Source organism: Hippoglossus stenolepis, chromosome 21 (assembly GCF_022539355.2).
Source record: "Hippoglossus stenolepis isolate QCI-W04-F060 chromosome 21, HSTE1.2, whole genome shotgun sequence".
In the NCBI taxonomy this organism is placed as follows: domain Eukaryota; kingdom Metazoa; phylum Chordata; class Actinopteri; order Pleuronectiformes; family Pleuronectidae; genus Hippoglossus; species Hippoglossus stenolepis.
In genome coordinates, this window is record NC_061503.1 from 7,148,615 (window position 1) to 7,161,043 (window position 12,429).

At 42.6% G+C, this 12,429-nt stretch overlaps 2 protein-coding genes across 3 annotated transcripts; one reads left to right on the forward strand and one right to left on the reverse strand.

Moving 5' to 3' along the window:
- Positions 1 to 602: 602 nt before the first annotated feature.
- maff (v-maf avian musculoaponeurotic fibrosarcoma oncogene homolog F) lies at positions 603 to 7,654 on the reverse strand. 2 transcript variants are annotated; one of them, XM_035145291.2, is made up of 3 exons: positions 7,443 to 7,654; positions 3,789 to 3,879; positions 603 to 3,544 (listed from the first exon to the last, which is right to left on the reverse strand). In XM_035145291.2, the coding sequence occupies exons 2-3, from the start codon at positions 3,819 to 3,821 to the stop codon at positions 3,101 to 3,103; spliced, it is 477 nt and encodes a 158-aa protein (XP_035001182.1). In that variant the 5' UTR covers positions 3,822 to 3,879; positions 7,443 to 7,654; the 3' UTR covers positions 603 to 3,100. The 2 variants fall into 2 exon arrangements, with proteins under 2 accessions (XP_035001182.1, XP_035001181.1); XM_035145290.2 differs by lacking the exon at positions 7,443 to 7,654 and adding an exon at positions 4,041 to 6,058.
- A 1,363-nt stretch (positions 7,655 to 9,017) lies between these two features.
- Positions 9,018 to 11,968, forward strand: tomm22 (translocase of outer mitochondrial membrane 22 homolog (yeast)). The gene is made up of 4 exons (XM_035145299.2): positions 9,018 to 9,311; positions 9,911 to 10,029; positions 10,612 to 10,729; positions 10,944 to 11,968. The coding sequence occupies exons 1-4, from the start codon at positions 9,222 to 9,224 to the stop codon at positions 11,016 to 11,018; spliced, it is 402 nt and encodes a 133-aa protein (XP_035001190.1). The 5' UTR covers positions 9,018 to 9,221; the 3' UTR covers positions 11,019 to 11,968.
- Positions 11,969 to 12,429: the final 461 nt, after the last annotated feature.

Genomic DNA, 12,429 nt, shown 5'->3' on the forward strand with positions numbered 1-12,429 from the left:
TCTTATCTTCATCTGCCGTTACGAATGAGTGCTCTGAAGTAACAGTGCTCACAGTACCAGTGAATCAGCATTTCAATGCTGTGAAACTAAATATCAGCTGCCTAGAAAATAAAGTGAGCTGGTTAACAAGAGGAAATGTTGCTGAAAGGGTTTTAGAAACCACTAATGTCATATTACAAGAAAAAGATTAGACCTGTTGCCTTGAATTACATGTGTTTTTTTTCCCGAATTATGCTGCGCACATACACAGCTGAAATAACCCTGACACTCACAGGAGAGCGTCAGGGATTTGGCAGCCGAGCTCAAGTAAACATGAACCCTCGTGTACCTGAGTCAGCAGATTCATGCAGCATGTATGGTCAATATTGAGATAATGACTTTACTGTCTGATTTATTTCCTTTAAAAAAAATTGGAAGAATTCCTTTTTCTTTGTCAAAAAGTTATTAACTCAGTTGTTTAGTCTTTAGCTACAATTCATCCTCGATCAAAACCATTTATTTACACTCTAACCTTGAGTTTTATCTTCTGATCAGGAGACACAAATTGTGCAACGCATCCGGCAGGCCTCTCTTTCATTCTGTAGCTGACAGTCACAAACGCACCATTTTATGTACAATATGTACAACATTTATTATAATTAATATTTAAAATAGACAATGTACTTAAATTTTCACAATAGAAAAAATACAGGTAATAAATACAAAGACCATTTTTGTTTTGCAAGTATTACAAAACATCCAGCACAAGTTGACAGATGTGAGACATTAAAATATTGAGAATAAATGCTTTGCCACACTGATATTCATATAGCTAAATATATGCCTCATATCTTAAAGGAGTTATTTGTCAACACAGTCTAATGTGTTACAATGCCTGCTTAGAAATGATATTGCTAGCACTATTCAGTGGCCTAGACTCTATGAGATCCAGGCCTGTTTGAGCTCGATTCGACTCAAACAGGCCGACGACCGACAGAGGTTTTCAAGTGAATCAAACGCCACCTCTCACCGCCTTCCATTCCCAGCCCGACTTTTCCTTCAGTCTACTTTCTTTCTCCATCAGCCAACAACAGCTCCGCCCTCTCTCGTCTCCTCCCCTTCGCCATCTTTCTCTCCACGCCTTCCCTCCCAACATCCCGGGTTTCTGCCCACCCTGGCCAATTCAGAAGTGACCTTAATTTTTTTCCTCACACAAATAACATATAAACCATCATAGAAAAATAATATCCCTCCAAGAATCCACTATGACACGCCAGTACAAACATGGCAAAAAACACACACACAAAAATAAATCATACAGCAATATGGCCATTGGCTTTGAGCATACTTCTACTGAGCTAATAATTAACATTTCGCAAAGTAATCACCGTCGCCACACAACACAATTATTAGACATGAGAATATCCCCAGACTAGTCATAAGTACGTCCGAAAACAGAACATCACAGCACTCGTTAGCTTGTCTTTTTAATAATATCTACCTTTAAATACAAATAAAATATAGAATATATCTCTGATAAATGTCACTCAACATTTTCGTCTCTCAACGGCACATACAAACATTACAAATAAGAACACAAAACCGGGAATGTTTGCAGAGGATTTGCATCGTTTGTGAGTGTGTAATACCGACCAGATGCGACTCCGCTTTGACACGTTTTTGGCAAAATGACCAACATCTGTTGTTGGGAGTCTAGCAGATATAGAAAAAGGAGGGAAGCCGCAGCAAACTGTATCAAAATTAGGGATAGTGAAACGAGTAGTGGGTGGTTTAAAAGGAGGAATTGTAAAGAAAAAAAGGAAATGGGTGATCATGAACAGGTAAGAAGGAGCGATTACAGTCTGTTTTTCAACCTTCTCTCTCTTAGGTTTCCATTATTATAACTCCGACATACACTGAAGGCACTGCAGTAATGTGGGAAATGTGTACACAAGTAGTACGGAACTTTCTCCTCAAACCAAGGGCCAGAACAGGAAGGGAGACTGAAAAACCCAAAACTAAGACATTTCACTTAATGAACAGTTTTGAATTCATGAACACAGCGTTTCTCAACCTGTTTTCTGGAGTGTGTAAAAACGTTTGATTCCAAAATCCTCGTGGCCTCATCGCTAGGAGAGTTGTTAGGTGGCATACTGCTGTGTTTTAGTTATTTTTTTTAAAGAATGAAGGAAATGTCAGAATGCGAGTGTGGAGTCTGGGGAATCCCCCGTGGCCCCTGCCTGGATATCAAGTGACGCTGAGGTTGAGAAATTCTGCGTTAATGACGAAGTGATTCATACTGTGAAACATTCTCTTGCATGCTAACAGAAACACATGACCCTGGACTGCTTATGAGGAAACACTAGCTAGCTTCAGACTACAACTGTACCAGGAATGCAGACGTTTGTCAAGCTAGAGGAAGCAGCGCATGGCATACGTCAGCTCCACCCTGGCGTTTTTTTTGCTTGTTGGTCAGGTGCCATAAACTGAAAACGGGGGAGAGGCTTAAGCTGGTCGTTCGGCAGCACGTTCAGAGAGCACTGGCGTCACAGGCTGGATTTGTTGAGTGGTGGGAGATGTACAGTAACTCTTGTTTGGGTTGTTCCGGCTTCAGTCCAGTGGGTTTAGTCAGTCGACGGTTTTGAGTTGTGAGGATTCTGCACACATCTGTGCTCGAAGCCTCGCTCACAATACACATGCTGCGTTGTTCTGAACATAACTGAGCTCTTGGGTTTCTCAACAAACCTACTTGAGTAAATTTCAGTCGGCTAAGCTATAGCATTATAAAAAAATAGCATGAAGTAGAGGACCCCTCCACTTGTCCTGGATGAATTCTCAGCTGTTGCTTTAGAAAACTAAACGTAGCTGTTGTCGTTGTGATGATGTCACACGCCACACTGTCGGCGCCGTGTCACACACACGACTGAATGACGCACGTCGCAATGTGAACGGGGCTCGACGCAAAAACAAGGATTTAGTATTTTCCTGCTAATTTTCCTATTTGTCTTCCTATTCTTTAGCATGTGTATAGTACATGTATGCCTGCGGGTGTGTGTGTATGAATGTGTGTTTGCATTGCAGGTTGTGCATCCCTCCCCAAGTCAGTTCCCAGCAGCTCCTTCTAGGACGGCTCGTGTTCTCTCTGTGGCTGAGGCTGTGGTGGACTCTTGACGATGGTGATGACGGAGGCGGTGTTGAGACGCGGCGCCGTGGCCAGCAGGTTGCCCCCTCCGGCCTCCAGACCTCTGGCGAATCTCTGGAGAGCAGCCAGGCGCGCGCCGAGGCCCTCCAGCTCTTTCCTCATACCGGCGTTCTCTGCGCCGAGTCTATCCACCTCCCTCTGAAGCTCCATTTTCTGCTGCTCCAGGGCCTCGCGCTGGGAAACCCGTTTGACCCGGCAACTGGCGGCGTACCCCCGGTTCTTCAAGGTGCGGCGACGCTGCTTCAGCTTCTGGATCTCCTCGCGGGACATGCCGCGCAGGTGGAGGTTCAGCTCCCGTACCGTGAGGGACATGAGCTCACTGTCTGAGAGGATGGGCACGTTCTCGCCACATTCCTGCTTCACCTAAAGGGAAGAGATGGAGGACAGAAGAAGAGAGAAGATGCAGTTGGATGAAGTGTTGAGGAAAAGGGGATGGAGGAGTAAAAGACATCAACAAATGACATTAAAGAGCAACTGAACTGGGAGGAGAGTCAAACCTCTTTCCAACATTGCCATTTTCCCTCTCGTAAAAATAGCCCAAGGCTATAAACATGACTCATTCTCCTCAAAATAATAAAAGAGAGTATTATTTCTGGCTGTGTGTTACCTTCAGGGCTTTGCTGTTTCTTTCTGTCGTCATGATCCAAATGTCTTCAGCTTTTACCCCCCAAGCACCAGTCAACACAGATACAGACACTCTGGAAGCACAGAAACAGGACACACACACATAGACACAAAAAAAGGTATGTTACCCCATGTGACTCAGGACATCATGCTGCTTTGGTCCGTATCGGGCCTGACATTTACCATCCGCTCACAAGACAGCCAGTCATGCACGATAAAGAAAAGGAGAACCCACAAATCGGTCATGCTTCTCCAAACGCACTCTCTCATTAAACTCTGTGGCTCGATATGAAAGAAAAGAGGAGGTTTTGTAAGCGACATGCCGTTTTTCTGTTGGTTGAAATGGCGAGGAGGAAGTTACCATGAGTCTGTCCTTCGGTTGCACAAAGCAGGTGCCCTAACCAATTCCCTTTACACTTCCTCTTGTCAACACAACACCAACGGTTCAAAGCTCTCATTGTGGGAAAAGTCCAAATAAGAGCAGGCAACTATTGTTGTAGGAAATCGACTGTGCTCAGCGTGTAAAACATGTTAAATCATCATATTTACTAAACCTGAAGTGAGACTAAATCAGACTAACAAGAGCATTTAAAGGTGGACGTGGATGATTCCTCTTCCAACCAGAAGCAGTAACAGTGTCTGTTTGAGTCTGTTCCGCCTTAACACTACTCTATTAGGAAATTTCTTTCTCATTGAGCAGTTAGCACACGCCACACTGGGACTTCCTGCACTCCTCTTAAGGTCAGCTCACAAATGTTGTTATGTGGGATTAAAGTCCAACCTCTACGCGGGCCAACTAGATCTGTTTTCTCTTTTTTTCTTCCCCTTCAGCTGTGGAGCTCAGATCACTACAGTGTTGATAGAAATGACTCTGCACTTCAGTCTGAGGTTGTTTTAGCTGAATGGCTAAAATATCTCTTCCCGTTAATATTCAATCGAGACCAACAAGTTCAACCTTGACTTTATCAAGCCCCAGGGTGTTTTCCCGACTTGGCTTTTCATTAAGGTTACTGTGTTTGCTTTCGCAATATTTGGAGTGGGTGGGCTTTTGTTTTGTCACACTGTCGCCTACAGAGAGTGTAGGAAAGTGGAAGAAAAAAACTTGACGACAAAACTTGTGATACCACATACGTACAGAGTGGCAAAATACAGCCCTGTGGTTACTGTTGAGCTTTTGGCAGCTTAGTGTGCCGACTCTTCACACTATCATTTTTCTTTGAGAAACAGGCCGATCTAGACGAGGTAATGCTGCAGCTAAATTTCACCGCCTCATGATTACAGTCATTTGCAGCTTCCAGAGCATATTTGTGATCTTTGACATCTCGTTTTGGCCTCGTAACTCCTTTAAATCTTTCAACAATAACATTTTGAAGAAGGGGACGTGCTGTTTGTTTTCAAAGAAACTCGTGGGAAAATCTGTTGTTGTGATGTTAGAACTTAAAGTCTATGACTTTAGGCAATTTGGTGTTAGGTTTGCAGGTTAGATTGGATTTCTGTCTGCTTTTCAATGCGATATATTAAAGTTTAACACATGTATACCCCTGATAAAAGAGGATTGGGGTTAAGATTCATTTGTACTTAAATTGGGTATTTACATTTGACATCCATTTCCTCTGTTGTCACCTGAGTTGACTTGCTAAAGATAAAGTCCTCCTCAATGACCTTTTTGTTTATGGCTGTCAAATCAAAGTGTGTGTGGCCACAGTAACCTACATTAGCAGTGTATGTAAAAGACAAGACTTAGATTGTTCTGCTGACTCCAGCACTACCAGAGAAAAACACACTCCCAAGTAGACGTGAATGGGGGAGGAACCAAACGGGAGTCATGTGAGTTAAGTCAGATTTAGTTTAGTTTAGTTTTAATGAGGGGATGGGGGGGGGATTCAAGGTCAGTTACAAATACAAACCCCCTTGAACCCCGGCTGAACTCCGAGAGTAAAAATGAGCTGCAACGTCACACGAGGCCTGCAATTCCTGTACATGTTTTTTTTCTTCTCTTTAATGAGGCAACTTTGAAGATTAAATGAAATATTATAAATGAAATGATAATAGTTAAGGAGATTTTAATATTTCCAAGACATTAATAAAGTTCAGCTGTTATATAGTAATAGGGTAAATGCCACTATTACAGTTCTAACAATGTAATAATGTTCCAATACTTTATTACAATGTTTTGCTTTATTAGTGAAATGACTATTTTATTAATGATTTAACAATGCTTCTTTAGCATTCTAACAAAAGATACATAATATCCTTTCAATTAATTTTCATTATTGACAATGATTTTCCGACAGTGACATGTCAAATTGTCTTCTGTTAAAAAAAAGGTATAAAAAAGTCACAGTTTTGAAAGAGCACAGTTGTCTTTGGACTTGTAAAAAGGTCAAATGTCCTCTGCAAAATCTTAACTTTGTCTTTTAAGGACAATTAGGGAAAGCTATGGACTTAATATTAGGTAAACACACACACATAACATCACTATTTTTAGTGAGTTAATGAAGTTCAGCATTTCTTTGGCTGTTTAAGTCTTCATATACACCAAGGATTTGTAGTACAACAACAACAAACTATTTTATGAAGACTGTAAATAGAGTAAAGTCAAATCATAATAGTGCTGTTGAACACTGTATACGATGGGACGATCCACCTAAGGCGAATAAAGCACTGGTCATAATGGTCTGCAGTTCGCTGACAAAAACAACACATTTCCCGGAATGCGTGGGAACTGGAGGATTTGCAGGAACCTCGGTGGTCGGACAGACCAGAGCCCGGCGGTGGACTCCACTCCGGCTGTAACCGAAGCCACGGCCGTTTCGTTAAGTCAGGGTGATTCAGCAATAAACCGCTCACTCAGCTCCGCTAAGACTGAGACAGTCACCCCCCCCACACACACACACACAAAAAAGGACTGGAAACAGCCGTGACCACTTGTCTATGTTTACATAAAAACAACATATATCATTTTAACCTCTTCGCTCGCTATAAATCACACTTTACAGGGCATTGTGCTGATTAAGAAACGCGATCAAAGCGGAACGCAACAAGTGAACGCGGCTCTAGGCTACAACAAACAAGGTTTATGAAGTCAAACACATGTCCGTCCTGGCTCGCATCAAAGGACTGAATAACAAACAGCCACCAGACTACTCGTGGAAAGTGTGTTTGACCATCTAACTACATCCACAACCCAGCCTTGTCCTTATAGGGAGAGGAGCTGGACAGCTCGGGGTGAAGGCGCCGCTACCGCTGCTATAGTAAACAGCCATCACGAGTGCCCACGACATCCATTTTAGCAGGACTTTAAATAAACCATTTAAATAGCTGTAAGGCACACAGTTGGACAAGGAAGTGAAGAGCGCGCGTGGCTGTCAAGTGCTGCTAATGTTGAGGGTTAAATGTGAGGAGTGGAGCCAGATTAGCCGCATCATGCGAAACATGCTAGTAATGTTAGCAGCTAGCATCAACGGTTCCTAGCGAGCTAAAGGAGATTAGAGCAGACAGCTGCCTGCTCAGTCGTCCTTGGTTGGTCTGCGAGTCCCCGGCGGACACCAGACCTCCACCACCCCGCACTGACACACGTACCCCGGCTACATGCCCCCATAACGTCGGTGTTTTAATGAAAGGAAGGGAGGTTTACCTGCCGTGTCGAAGCTACTCTGGCGACAAAATGTCAGTCCGCCTTTTCCCGGAATTACTCCGCTGCTCTCTGAGGTTGGATTCTTTCATTCATAAAAAACAACCGAGCGACAATGACGTCAGGTCGAAAGAATGAGGGCGGAGTCAAACCCCGCCCCCGCGGCGTACTCCGGGAGGATGTAAACAAGGAATCCCTGAATCCCAGAACTTTTCCATGAGCAGCCCACCTCCTCCTCCTCCTCTCTCCTCCTCTTCCTCCTCCTCCGTCTCCTCCTCCTACCATCACTGCTCCCAACAACAACAACAACTTGGAAAAAGATCAATCATGCTGTCAAAAATAGGAGCAGCCCTGCTCTGACACTATTCAGCTTGTCATGTCAGCAGACTTCAAAACAAGTAAATAACACTAAAGCCCTCACACCCCCTCCGAACACACACAGTTTACACACGTGTCATAAATGCTGACCTAAACAAAATAAGAATTTAGCCCAGATAGAAAAACGGAAATATATATAAAGACAGGCAGACAGAACTTCATCCAAACTTATACACACGGTCCAAATAGTAATGACTGCACATAACTTTAATTCAATTGTATTCAATTCAGTTTGATTTCATCTATGACCAACACATGAAAGCCAACCGCAGTATAGTGTCTCATATCTATAACTTTATTTTTAAACAACCTTTTAAAACTTTACTTTTTATCACATGCTTTCAGTTCCATCTTCAGGATCGTGCCACAGATTCGCCACTTTTCTTGAAATACATCTATTTAGATAAATGTGTAGATAAATCCCCGCTCTGCTATGTGTAGCAGCAGACCTAGGTTAAAAGTGACATGTGAAGGCATAAAAGCAAAGATAAGAGAAAATCCTTGGGGGAGAGCATTTGTCACCGATTCACAAAGCTTCCTCTCTGATCAACACTGTAGATATTTTGAAGGAATTCCATTCGACGCTTTGTTAAGTGCCTTTTGCGGCTGGTAAACAACATTTTAATTGACTTGGATTTCATGGCTGTCACCCGGCTCCCTTTGGTGTCAAGTCAAGCATTTCAAAATACAACATTATAGCCAGAATTGCTTATTACTGGTGTAACAGTGTAATTGTTTAATAGTAATGCAATGCAATATAATGTTCTAATTCTTTATTGACGCAATATTATGGCTTGTCAGTGTTATGACTACATTAATAGTGATCTAACAATGCTTCTATCTATCTATCTATCTATCTATCTATCTATCTATCTATCTATCTATCTATCTATAATCAATTGTTCTACAGTGACACATCAAAATGTCGTCTGTGAAAAAGAAACCTAAACAGGTCACACTTTTGAAAGAATGCAACTGTACTTTCGTTAAGCTTAAATAAAATCTGCTCTCAGCAAAATGTTGGATCTATCTTATAATGCTTTTTAGGGAGGTCAAATACAGCATTACTATATTACATAAGATACATTGCATTACTTTTACATAAAAGTACTGCTTTTCAATGACATTTTTACAGGCTGCTATAAGACAGCCTCGACGGGAGAGGGCGCTGTGCATTTTGGGGCGAAGTACAAACCGACCCCTGCCCCTGCTTGCGTCACTCCACCCGGACAAGCCTCACGTTTTTCCGACTGTGTGACCTCAGACCGTCGTTGGTGGACCCGATGCACGCCTCTTAGCATTAGCTTCATTGAAAGGTGGCAGCAAGTGATCGGAAATAAATTACACCAAATCAAACCGTCGCCCCGGCAGAAGAGGACGCGAGGAGCGGAGCCAGCAGGAGACATGCCCACAATCGAAGAGCTGTCCCCGTCTGCGGGCCCGGTGTCGATCCGACCCCCCGAGGACGAGATCGACGACGATGAAGATGAAGACGTACGTGTCTAGTCACTAATTAATCCTTCAGGAGTGTGAATGAGGGTCCAAATGAAAATCCCGTGTCCAGTATGCCCAGTATGTCCTTGTCTCTGCTAAACTCGGCTAGCTAGCATGGCTGCACCGAGGCTAACTGTCTTAGCTACCTGAGGTGTCTGCTCTGGCTTTGCCCTGTGGTGAGCTCTAAGCACAATTCAAGCAGCGATAAGTCTTCATTCATATAATCGGCAGTTAATTTCTCCATGAGGTTGTTGTCTTGGTTGTATCAAGATAATTGCTCACTGTGGTAACACCAGCTTTATCCAACCAGGAGGAACTAATTCACAAAGTTGATAAATGCATGTTGTTTTATTAGTTATTATTTACGAGGCAGTATTTGCTTTAGTTCAGACTCTTTCAGAAAAAAGAAAAATGTAATAGAAATACAATCATCATTCTACAAATGCACAGGGATTGAAACACCTACATATTTCCAGTCTAGACCCCTATGACCAGAGCTTTGGATTAATTTAATCACCACATACACTCCTTTAACGCAGCAGTTAAATTTCCCACTATAGTCTTTCTGTAGTAACAGTCCACGTCTGTTGTTTCCTCAGTTTGATGAGACCCTGATGGAGAGGCTGTGGGGCCTGACGGAGATGTTTCCAGACACGGTGCGTTCAGCTGCCGGGGTGTCGGCGCAGTGCTCAGTCTCACTGGCCAAGAAGTTTTACAGGTATGTCTCCCAAGTGTTCTCCTCCCACTCTATCAGTGCCTGGGTGTGTGTAGGCTTTCCGGGTGGTCCAGCGATCAAGAGATTAAATGCAACTTTCAGGAGCGTTTCAGGGGACTTTGGGGTCATCAGGTAAAAGTGAGCTGGGGGCCCCTACATAGAACTAAAACGACCCCCCAGGTAAAAGAAAAACATAATCCTAGGGATATCATAATCATAGTATGCATTTATACATAATAGCCTTCAACATATTCTCTAAAGTTTTGAAGCTTTTAATAGAAAGATAGCAACATGGGGCTTTGTTAGGGTCGGACTATGGTGTCCTTGCAGTGTCCGCTATAGAGCTGATCATAGAATTTAAAGGGGTTCTCAGGGGCCCCCTCTCAGCTCAGGGTCCCATGCAATTGCCTGCTTTGCCTTCCCTGTTCCAACAGCCACTGGTCGTGTCTCTGTGTCCTTGAATCTAGTTTACTAAAGTTTAACAGATTTATTTAGCTATGTTAAATCTGAGGGATGGATACTTTTCAGTGAAATGTAATTTCTTGGTCCATAACTGAAGCTAATGGGGTTGTTGGTTTGTTTCAGTTTTTCCCGCTCTGCGCTCTGGATGGGTACCACTTCCTTTATGATCCTGGTGTTGCCTGTGGTGTTTGAGACAGAAAGACTACAGCTGGAGCAGCAGCAGTTACAGCAGCAGAGACAGGTGAGTGTTCGTGTGCATGTGTGTAAAGCAACAGCTGAGAAAAACTTTGCCGGCATTCCAGCTGAACTGTGAATGTACTTCACTAGAGGTTTAATCGCACTTTGACCATGTGAGGGGAACAACCACAAAACCACATATTTTAAAGAGGTGGGGAAGCAAGTGTTGTCATGAAATCTCACCGCAGATGAAAACCAAAAACCTCTTTCCCTTCTAGATCCTTCTAGGACCCAACACTGGGATGTCTGGAGGGATGCCCGGCATGATGCCGCCTGCACCTGGCAAGATGTGAGGCGGGCCAGGAAGGACCAACATAAGCCTGACATCTGCTGCTAGCCACACAGCAGGGTCGTTCACAAGGAGAGACAGAGAGACCATGGAGAAGAGCGAGGAACTGCAGTAAAGTTTTGGATTGGCTAATGGATTGGAGGAGGAGCAGGAGCATGTAAAGCATCTGACACTTCTCTCTCGCTGTCTCTCCTTACGCCAACATCATGCAGAGACTGATTTCCTGAAGCACTGCTTCTATTTTCTTTTTTTAAATAAACTGTTATTTCAGCATAAATAATGTAGAGGGAAGCAGTTATAGAGGGATAAGATGAAAGGAAAAAAATCTGGAGGTTACCAATTGTATGTGTTGGTGTCTGCAGTCTGAAGAACATTAATATACGTTTGTTGGCACTTCTGTCCATTATCATGTGTTTTCTGCATCCACTTGTATTAGGAGAATAATTTTCAATAACCTGACAGGCAGGTTTGATGAATATTGACAAGTGGAGCAGACCAAATTAATTGATAGGAATGTGGTCGACAGAATGGCCTTTTGACATTTTACATGCTAAGTGATAATCTTTACTATGTGGTCATTCTGACCGTATATGTCTCATATGTCAAAATGTGTCTCACTTTAAACTAATCACAGTTATTGGTTTTCTTACGTTTCTCTGGTTTTCTGATCAACGATTGAAAAATTGTTCTGGCCCTCTCCATCAATAGTCTGTTAAAAAAAAAAAAATGATGTGGGCATTTAAAACGGGCAATGTTTCATTATTCTGTGGACAAACTTTTGGACAAACTTTGATGCTAAATGTCTCAATATTTCCCTGAGAGAGATGTACTTTTCTCTGTTGCCATTCATATGACAATTTTCATTCTGTAACATACTGTCCTTCAAGAAGCAAACACATGTCTGTTTTGTGTTCAACATGACTGTGGGAATAAAAACACCAAATCAAATGGAAATGCGTGTGTTTTCTTCCAGCATCTTGATTGTGCATTTGCTCGCATATGAAGTCCTGCCCAGATAGAATCAAGATACATTTGTTTTAATATAAGGCCAGACCTGTACAGTAAGCAATCACATTTTAAACATTTTGTAATATAATAAGGCCAAAACAGTTGATGATGCTAATGCGCACAACTGAAGTTATGTCCCTAACTTCGACTGGTGGCAGCTAACACCAGTTAACTTAAATTGTGCAGAAGAGCTTCAAACGTACAAGGGGTATTCTCCATCTTGTCCTACATTCTAAAATTAACATGTCTTTTCACAGTAAACATTTTTACTTAAAATATAAAGAAAAGCAAAGGTACAACGTTAAATAGGTGAATGTGATTACCTGAATGCCCAGCATGTAAGCCTGCAACAAAGATGCTGATGATTTAATCATTGTGCAATTTATACAATTATGCCCGTAGCTCAG